At 38.2% G+C, this 11,109-nt stretch overlaps 1 protein-coding gene across 1 annotated transcript; it reads left to right on the top strand.

Moving 5' to 3' along the window:
- Positions 1–9,746: 9,746 nt before the first annotated feature.
- On the top strand, positions 9,747–10,679 carry LOC117324834. Its single transcript, XM_033880661.1, has one exon. It carries the CDS (start codon positions 9,747–9,749, stop codon positions 10,677–10,679), a length of 933 nt encoding a protein of 310 aa, XP_033736552.1.
- Positions 10,680–11,109: the final 430 nt, after the last annotated feature.

The raw sequence follows: 11,109 nt of genomic DNA, 5'->3' as shown, positions 1-11,109 counted from the left end.
TGTCATCTTCTTTTCAATATCAATCCACATAATGGGGTGTGATAAACTGCATGTTAATAGTCCGTATCCTATAAATTTTCTGCACACAAATTGTATATGTTCGGTCACTTTCTAGTATAGTTCTAATAAAGTACATGTATGACGTTTTTGAAATATGCAAGTACGACTGAGTAATTTGTACAAAACTGTGTAAGCTTCACAAGGCATAGTTTTCAGGATAGGAATAGTCTATCTGTATAAAACATCCAATACATTTGCCTTACATCGAGTTTATTCTTACATCCCTATACTTACAATTATATAACAGTTAATTGATGATTTGACGCCTATATAGACCAACTTCATTCATGTGAAAATCTAACGCTAGGCAGCAATAAAACATAAACTATCGACTTACCGATAATCAACCCACAGTCATGATATTTGACACGTAACATGTTAGAATAAAAGACTATTTAGTTTGTTGAACCTACTTTCACGGTAGTAGAGGTTAAATGTTTAACCTACTCTCATGTTATAGGGGTTAAATGTTTAACCTATTTTCCTGGTAATAGGGGTGAAATGGTTAACCTTTCATTGTAATGGGGGTTAAGTAATTAACCTACCCTCATTGTAATAGGAATTAAATGTTATAACTTACTTTCACGGTAATAGGGATGAAACATTTAACCTACCTACATAGTAATATTGATTAGATGTTTAGCTACTGTACTTTTATAGTAATGGGGATTAAATGCTTAACCTACTTTCCTTGTAATAGGGGTTGTTAAATGCTTAACCTGCTTTCATTCACACTTATGCCTTGTGTATATAATGTTGTGTATTGTATTTTATCGGTTATAATACTGGTTATTATCATTTCTGTTGTTCGTCAATTTTTTTTAATGATAAGCCTTTATTTATTAAGCTTCTAGAAGATGTGATGTTTAGACATGTAATATTTTCACACACATATCTATATATTTACATAACATACATTTGTAGTAACACAGTTGACGAAAGAAGACAACTTTATGACCCGTGCCCTGACCGGGCCTCGAGTGTTGGTGATTCGAATGTAAACATTTGAATTTCCTGTCGAAGTTGTACTCGATGAATATACCTAGGGTCTAGCAAATAATGACGACGGAAATTCGACAATTTACTTGTCTGTGCTATCGTTACTACTACTTGACAAATCATACATATTTATATATATTATAGGAAATGCCCACTCTATATGTTTATTAATCAGACCAACCCCTACAGACCCCATAAACACACTTTCTTTGTTTTGTTAAAAAGTTAAATTCCTCACTAATATTACCTCTCAAAATTTTATTCAATAAATCTTTAGAATCAGGGACAGTACATAGTAGCTGGAAACAAGCAAATATTAATGTCATTTATAAAGGAACTGATTCATCAAGTGATCTTGTTTATATTGTAATTGATTTGTCAAAATCATGTGCAGTCATTTCAATTATAGAGCATATCCTTATTATCTTAAGCAATAAACAGTTTGGGTGTTGAAGACCTGTGCAGTAATAGCACATGGACTTTTGGTCTAGCCACTCGACCGTAGTTAAATTAAACAATTTGTATGTGCACGATTAATTATACTTACTACTAATTAATTTCAACTACATGTTATATGCTAAACATTGACTATGTTTGTAGCTATTGTACTTTGTGTGAGTGGATGTGTTGTATGCGTTCTTGTGCTATCTTGTTATTTCATTCAAATGAGTTACCTCCCCTTATATAGTTATTGTTAACATTTGTGTATATGTTTATAAAATTTCATTTCACATATCATAATTATCATAAAATGAATATTGATTTGTTAAACTTGTTCGACCTATGGAGAGAAGTTATATAGGCTTTGCCTGTTATTCGATCCAATTGACTTTTCCATCTGTCAATAAAATTTGTTGAAATGAAAATGAAAGACACTTTCCTTAGGGACTTGGTTCACATGAAACAGCAGCTGATTGGCTGAATAAGTTGTGTGAGTACATGTTGTCGGTTTGTGACGAGTCGTCCTGATACCTGCCACCCGGTTTCGCGTTACACTAATAGGATCTTTCGACCACCTTACTATTTGGTTTTTAATGCCTAAGTTATACCTTTCTACACAATGACATTTATATGATATTTATTCAATTTCGTTAATACGAACTAATGGGATTTGCCACCCGATATTGTCACTGCTACCCGCTGTTTGGGCCGAGATTTGCGGGACGAAATGTACATAACGCGTAGAAAAACAAAAACAAAAACATTCACTACATAGCACGCGCTGCCATCACATCGAATCAACTCGCGATGTTATTTTGTCAAACCTTTTAGTCAGATTATTTGTTTATTTATATATTTATTTATTTATTCATTTACTTTTACCATCTGTACCTAAGATGTTTTCTAATTAATCATAATCATAATAGGCCCTCGGCGAATTAATTATCGGCCGAAGGGGATCGTTTTTACAACATAACGATCTTTATTGTTGTTTATACCCACTATATTTGTGTAACTGTTCCATGTTCTAATTCTAAATGTGATCGTATGTAATTTACCTGTGTCTTGGTAAAGGGGCAGATTGCCTCGAAAATTCGACAATTTACTTGTCTGTACAGTCGTTATTACTACTTGACAATTATATATATATATGTATATATCAAAAAATGTAGAAAATGACAATTGTTAACAAGCAAAATTGCAATAGATTATATATGTGCATTTAAAAGTGATTATAAAACTGTTAAATGGCCTGCCTCTATATATTTGATTGACATCATCAAACACTTGACTTATTATTGGCATGTACTCCTTCTACTATTGATATACAAAGCTAAACTGATTACACATACTTGGGCTTAGTAATAAGCATATATTCATTATACAATACATTGATATTGTATTGATGGGTATAATTAGTATTAGGAATATACTCATGATATTTGAGTGTACATATTGGATGTATACATTTATTTTTTTATAATTCTTTTATTTTTTGAAGATTCTCACATATTAAAACAATAGACATGGATGACAAAAATAAAAACCAGACAAAGAAAAAAACAAAAACATACATACACACACTCTTACACATACATGTTGTGATGATGATCATCATCATATATATCATCATCAGCATATTTCATCATCACGCCTCATCATGCATCATATACATCATCACGCATCATCGTATATCATCATCATCATTATCATTATCATCATCATCCTTCTCATGAACATGCGTCTTTTACTACACATTCACACCCATTCTGGCACACATATAGCAGACTCACTTCACAACAAACACACACACAGATACAAAAACATATCCTCACACACAAGGACAAACACATGAACAAAACAAATTACACATATAATCATTACACATCCTATCAAGGAGAGAGAGAGAGAGAGAGAGAGAGAGAGATTGTTGGAATGATACAGGATAAAACTTCTAAGTTAATGTATATGAAAAATATTATATCGGCAGAAACTGTGACAATCATTTCATAATATTACAATAAACACTGATACAAGAAAAACTAGAGATTGGATATATTTTTTCCCATTTTTCCCACTCTTTCTCGAATTTTTCCCGTACCCTTTCACCCTGACTGTAGGCAATATATTTTTGCAAGTTATAGTAATCTTTTATAGTGCTGATAAGACTATTGATATTGAGGGACTTGTGGAGGCATCTCATAGGAAATAGAGTTTGCAGATAACAATCCAAAAATAAAGGATTGTTTATTAAAAGCAAATGGAATAAATAAAGCATCAAGTAAGATTGTGAAACCAACAAGTAAGGTTTGTACTTCTTGGCACTCCCACAAAGCATGTATTATTGTTTCCGTTTCTGCGTGGCATAAAATACAGCGAGGAGTAATGGCAAGACGCGCCTTGAAAAGGAAAGAGTTTGTTGTTAAAATGTGGTGGTTAATCCTATACTGGATCCATTGTAGTTTGGTATTTTTAGTGACAACGAAAGGAGTTTTGTATATTTGAGCCCAAGTTGCATCATTCAGTTCAAACTCTTTATTCCACTTAACTTTCCCAGTAGGTATAATATTATTTTGTATTAAAATGTTATAGAAATCTCTGGATCCTTTTTTTTTTCCTCATAAATACTTCTATGTTCAAAGGTACCAAAGGATATTGAAGCTTTGATTTAGGAATTTCAACTGAGGATAAAAATTGTTTTACTGCTGATAAGATACTATGGTAATGAAGGAAATTTGTAGTACCTGGGGTAATATTGTATGTCTGAAGAAACTCATGAAAAGTGTAGAAATCCCCCAAACTATGATCTTTTATTAAGTCATTAACTGTAATAACATTTTTCTCAAAAAGAGATTTAGTAAACACTGACTTCCTTCCAATAGTTATATTCCTGTTAAACCAAATGGGTGATTTCAGAATGGAATCTTCTCTAAAAGTATTTTTTTCATTCATAAATATTAGCCTACTCCAAGCTTTAAAAATATCAATCCAGAACTTATTTTTCATTTTTTTCTGACAAATCTGTACATAATCTTCACCACAATTGGCTAGCACATCTATGTTTATAAAACTTTTAAGAATGACTTGCCATTTTGCTGTGGTCTGATAAAGTCTTCGTATCCAACATAATTTTAAAGAATCTACATATGCTTTCAAATTAATCATTTTCAGGCCACCACTTAAAAAATTTTGAACAACTACTTCTCTTTTGATTTTGTCTGTTTTGCTATTCCACAAAAATTCAAATAGAATGGTGTTGAGTTTCATAAGAAAGGATTCATCTGGATTAGGTAGAGAGATAAATAGATGGTTAAGTTGTGATATCAGAAGTGATTTAATAATATGTATTCATGTATACATTTATAACATACATCATGTTCTTTGTAGATTAATCAATAAATATATATCACTTACGTTTCAGTCTTTGTTTCATTTTTGCCATTATTCTGTGATGTATGTAGATATGAGGAATAAGAAGATACTAGGTCCAGGACAGTCACAATTTTCCTCCTAACAACACATGCACGTAATTTTATAAAGTAACTCGTGTATCTTGTCATCGTTAGATTTTTTCTTTGCTTTTTCTCCCGCTTCCAACTCTTCCGTCGGAGTTGGAGGTGTACGTATATCCGGACTTAAATTTTTTTATTTGCGGGACGGAGTTCCGAGTTCCACTTTCCTTTCTGCCTTGTGTCAGGAATTTTTGTCGATGGTAATTCTCGTGTTTTTGTTTGTTTGTTGTTGGTTTTTTTTTTGGGGGGGGGGGGGGGGGGGGGTGTTGTTGTCACTGTTAGGGATATTTTGTGAGTATTTTTTGTGTTTTTTTCTTCTTTTTATTTTTGTCCGTGTCTGTTTCTACCTCGTTTGATTCTGCCTGTGTCTCATTGCGCTGATCCTTTCCATCCGACAGATGTGTCTATGGTTGGCTGCCAGCTGTCTTCGTCTTCTGATGCTGATTCATCTAAACTTGACAGGTCATTTTCGTTTTCGAATGATCCTTCATCGTTAAGCGTTGAAGAGCCTTTATTCCAACTTTGTTCGCACCCAGACATTATTTGTCTATACATGTTACATTGTCTGCATTTGACTTCATTGAACAGTTGTTTGCTACATGTCCATGATCCAAACATTTACCAGTGGAATTTGGTTGACCTCTATAGGACAAGATAACTCTGTATCGTCCCATTTCCATCCAGTAGGGCAGATATGTTGACAATATTTTAGCCACTGCGATTCTGTCGCCAGTTTCACAATTGGTTAGTCTCCCTTCAACTCTTAGTTTTTCACTGTATAAGTTATCATATCAACGTTTCTTGTAAAAGGAGCCCGTTTTACCATCACCAGCTGACATGGGTGTGTTTTTTATTCTTATAGTCTTCGTCATATGGATGGTTTGGATTGTTGTTGTAAAGAGGAATCATCTTACCTCTTAGTGATAAGCCTTCAGTTAAGATTGTTGATTTACTGTTATCATTGTCTGTGTAAATTCTCCATAAACCATTCACCGTTGGAGACCTACAATCGTCTCCGACGGAATAGGGGTTAAATGTTTAACCTTCTTTCATGGTAATAGGGGTGAAATGTTTAACCTATAGCTACTTTCCTGATAAACACGGTAACAGGGATGAAATGTTTTAACTTCATTGCTGGTTATAGGGGTGAAATTTTATCCTACTTTCATGATAATATGGGTTAAATGTTTAACCTACTTTCATGGTAATAGGGATTAAATGTTCAACATACTTTCTCGGTAATAAGGGCTTAATATTTAACCTACTTTCATGGTAATAGGGCTTAAATGTGTTACCTAATTTAACGGAAGTAGGGGTAACTCTTTATCCTACTCTCACTGTAGTAGGGGTTAAATATTTAACCTACTTTCATGGTAATAAAGGTTAAATATTAAATGGGATTAAATGTTGAACATACTTTCGTGATAAAAGGGTTTAATGTTTAACCTACTTTCACGGTAATAGGGGTGAAATATTTAACCTACTTACATGGTAATATTGATTAGATGTTTAACTATTATACTTTTATGGTAATGGGGATTAAATGTTAAACCTACTTTCACGGTAATATGGGCTTAATGTTTAACCTACTTAATAACGTTTATAAGACAAAGCTTGCTGTCTTCTGTGGATATGTTAATTGTCACAATGCGTTTATTACCTTCTGGTAGTTTTTCCATAGATTTGTTATTTTTATATTTCCAGAGTAAGGCTACGCCACCTATACCCCTCTTCCGCTCTACGGGGGGGAATTGATCTTCATCGTCGGTACATTTTCCATGAGATGTGTTGTTGGGAAAGAGGTCATGAAGGGTTTGATATTCAAATCGGTAGAGCCAGTGTTCTTGAATTGCTATGATGTCTACCTCTGTGAGTAATTGGTTTGCATGTATAGCATTCCCTCGGATATCTTTAAAGTACTGGTCTGTTGGGGTAGCCCGGTATGGCCTGATTTGTTATGTATCGTGGTAGCTGTATAGGTATCATCATCTGGCCTGCTCTCGTCTGTTGGGACTGTACCAAGGCAGGGTTGCCAGGTGGAGGCTTGGCTGGACACATCATGGTGTAGCGATTCTCCCTCAGTGTGTGGTAGTAGTATGGGAGTAGCGGCATAGCCACTGTTACAGGCAACGTCGGATTGTGTAGACCCCAGTATGTTGAGGATATACTGGTTGGGCTGGTCCATGGACTGTTGGAGGAGGACTGGTTGGATGAATAGTATGGGACGTTGGTGGCACTTGGGTCTGGATTATGACTTTCCTCTGGCGTTGTTCTTTCCTGGTCTTTTGTTTGGGGTTGGTCTTCATCCTTGCGTTGGTTTTGTTGGCCGTGGTACAAAAAATGATCATGGATAGGTTTGGTTTCCCTCTGCTGGTATAGATGGGTCAGTACATAGTGGGGTGCAATTCTGCAGGCTGGAAATTTCTTTCAGCTTAGCTGATAAAACATTCAGTTCTTGTTTAAGTTCTAGTAAATCTGATCGGAATTTAAGCATGTCAATTTCTCTGGTAACGTTTGGGGTTGAGTAGGTGGGTAAGTTGCAATTGGGTTGATGTATTGGCTGCTATGGTCTGATTGGAGTTGTAATTGTAAGGTTCTAATGTTGCTTTCTAGTTCAATGTCCCTTGTCTCTAGTGCTGCTATATGTGTTTTGCAGGCTATTAACTATTTTCCTGATCTTGTATAATGAAGTCTTTCTTTGGTCTTTTCCCTTGTACATGAGGTTGGCCCTGAATAACTTCTGTGTTCTGTTTTCCTTTTCCTACTGTTTAGTGGTTCTACTGTAGATGGTTTGGGGGTATTCCTATCTTCGGTATTGCCTACGTGTTGTTTAGTTGTAGTTTCTGCTACGGCAGCTCAGTTTACAGCTTGACATGATATAGTAGTCGGGCGTTCGGAGGATGGGGTCAGCATAATGGGGTTTGACTATAGGTTTGATTCCGCCTTGGTGTCCCGACTCTCTTTAGATGAGTGTATATTTTCGCGGGCGGAGATGGTGGGGTGACGTTATATGTTGCCCCATGTATGGATGGCAAGTTATGAGTAGATAATATACTTCTCTGGACGGAGATAGTGGGGTGACGTTTTCGGTTGACCCGGGTATGGATAGCTGATTAGGAGTAGACAATATAGTTCCCTGGATGGAAATAGTGGGGGTGACGTTCTCGGTCGGCCCGGGTATGGATAGCTGATTAGGAGTTGATACATGTAATATAGTTCCCTGGACAGAAGTTGTGGGGGTGACGTTCTTTACTGACCCGGTTATGGATGGCCGATTAGGGGTAGATAAAATACAGGTATGTGGGGATGTTTTATCTTCAATGGCTCTCTTTAGTGGGGTCGTGTAGTTTCCATCTTCCACTACGTGCAAAACTGTGTGCCTTTTGTCAAAATCGGCATATTGTCGAAGTGGAGTAATGTCCATCTGGTTACTGTTTTCGTGAGGGGCGGTGGGGCCTTCACATCTGACGGGTCTCTATTACACATAGCTTGTAAATTTGGATTATGGCTGAGGCTAGGTCGGCGTCTAATGTTTATGTTGATGGATGGTGTGTTATAATACTGATGATATCTTCATGATCTTTGAAGTATAGTTCTGAATGTCTCCCGTTGATTTGGACTTTTCAGGTTGTCATATATAACGTCAGAGAATATCTAAGCTTACCAATACCTTTTTTTACCTTGGTGGAAAGTTTTATACATGTTGACCTTGAGTGAATTAGGACGTCTGAGCCAGGTTTACAGTGACATATATGATACCTACCCTCACGTGTTTACCTACGACTATCATAGTGAAGAGGGTCAGAAACTTCTCCGTTAGGACAGAATTAGGTGCAGACAGGAGAGAGTGGAGAAACAAGAGAGTCTCACACAGACACCAAACAGTGGAAAACTAGACATTACATAATATCAGTGTGAATAAAAATACAAGTCTACACATGATGTTGACATTATTTATGATGATATGTATATAGAGGAATGTTTCCCCTGTAGTGGTTTAAGTCTATAAATTTGATCAATTTTTGGGAATTGTTTTTACTTTTTCCTAGTACCTCATGAAACTAAACATTGATTGGCGGGCATCAGTTAGGACTGCGGAGTAAGGGCCTTATGTGTCGTCTCCCGGGCCGTATGTGTCCAAGGCTGTATGTCTCCCGGGCCGTATGAGTCCAAGGCTTTATGTCTCCTTCCGGGAGGATTACTACCTTGCCGTGGTCCGGAAGCTTGAGCGTTTCAATGAAACTTTGGGCTTGGCTGGCCAGAGCTTCAGTAGCTCTTGTTAGGTCAAACCATGCCAGAGAGGTCAAAGTTGAGGAACCAGACCAAAAGTAATCTAATGCAGTAGCTCAATTTTGAGCCAAACCGTTTGCCGTGGTTTGCGTCCCGTAAATCCGGAGAAGAAGGTCCTGGTCGTTGAGTAGTTTGGATGTTGATTCTAAATCATGCCAGTCTGCAACACACGACTTTGGCTTCAGACTCGGACTAGACGGGTGGCAATATGGTCCCTGTATTTTCAATCGGCTGGTCACGTCTCCAGACGACAGTGGCTTAGGGGCAATCGTGGGAGAACCAAACTACTGCTTTGGAGAACCAAACTGTTTCAATCTCTTGCGAGTATACTATTTGATGTAACCCTGGCACTTTTGACACTGGAAACCCGTGCCAACAAAAGTGTCCCCTAGTTGGGCTCCGTGGTGGGTGGGGACAAAAGTAGTGAACAATTTATAAATACATATGGGTACAAACAATCAAAATGACACAAAACGCAAAGGCGAGTCATCAAACACAACAGACACACCACAAACAAAATCTATACCTAATCAAACCCCACAAACAAAAACAATACCAAATCCAACCGAAACTGCGACCAAAACTGCATCTGGAACTGGAGCCTCTCCGTTGTTCCCTCACTTCCTAATCATGTCCTCCAGAGATAAGGGTAAGAAAACCTCAGAGTTATCGCCTATCCTGTTGAGGAAGGGAATTCAGGGAATAGCGGGCGAGGTAAAATCCGTCAAGCCAATGAGATCTGGTGTTCTCCTCATTGAGGTTTACCGCCGTCAACAGGCGGTGAACCTCATGGGTACTTCCAGTTTTGCCGGTCTCAATGTCGAGGTGAAGCCCCATGCTTCACTGAATTCTTCAAAGGGAGTTATCAGGTGCCCCGCATTGAAGAACGACTCCGAGGCTGACATACTGGAGTACTTCCAACATGTTGAGAACATCCATGTTTCGGAGGTTAGGCGGATCCGTTCCAGACGCAATGGCCAAACAATCAACACAAATATATTCATTCTCACGTTTGGAGTGCCGCAGCTACCTCAGACGGTAACAATAGGTTACCAGAGGTACGGTGTCTCCGCCTACATCCCCAACCCTCTGCGATGCCGTAACTGTCAAAAGTACGGACATCACGAGGACAGATGTGGACGGAACACCGTCTGTGAACACTGCGGACGTGAAGGCCACACAGACAACGACCAATGCAACATTGTTGGCAAACGTTGCATAAACTGCCAGGGTAACCATGCGGCCTCATCTCGAGACTGTCCTGCCTGGAAGAAGGAAGGGGAGGTCCTCCGGGTGAAATACACCGAGAATATTTCCTTTCCTGAAGCCAGGAGGATTGTCGAGAGCAAGGACAGCACAAACCCAACGTTTTGTTAAACAGTCGTCAGCGGGGTACCATCTCGGTGAAGGATGCCTCTATCCAAGCATTTGAGGACCAGTCTGCCTGGGGTCCAAATGCTCCCGAGATGGCAAACCAGCCAAAACACAAACACTTAATTGGAAGAGCATCACGCTGGAGTGCCACCCCCAAACCTCCAGAGCCTTCAAAACCCATTAAACTCACACCACCATCAATCGAACCATCGCCATCGAATACAAAAACAACCACAAACGAACGGAAATCTAAGGCAGGTGCCGACCACCATAGACGACGAACTCTTTCACAGCCGTCGGTCGACACCTCCAGAATTACCAAACGACCTGCCACTACACCCCCTCAAGACCAAAGAACACCAAAATCTAGGGTTCGGATCAATAGGCATCCCTCCCTAAACAACAAACCGGCCAAGGGTTCAGATGACCCTAT

The sequence above is a fragment of the Pecten maximus genome, chromosome 4 (genome assembly GCF_902652985.1).
Source record: "Pecten maximus chromosome 4, xPecMax1.1, whole genome shotgun sequence".
Classification (NCBI taxonomy): domain Eukaryota; kingdom Metazoa; phylum Mollusca; class Bivalvia; order Pectinida; family Pectinidae; genus Pecten; species Pecten maximus.
Note: the sequence above shows the minus strand (reverse complement) of the source record. Positions and strands in the feature narration are given on the sequence as shown.

Excerpts from the sequence above, each read along its gene's own strand:
- LOC117324834 (XM_033880661.1), top strand. The coding sequence starts at position 9,747 with ATGGGTACAAACAATCAAAATGACACAAAACGCAAAGGCGAGTCATCA.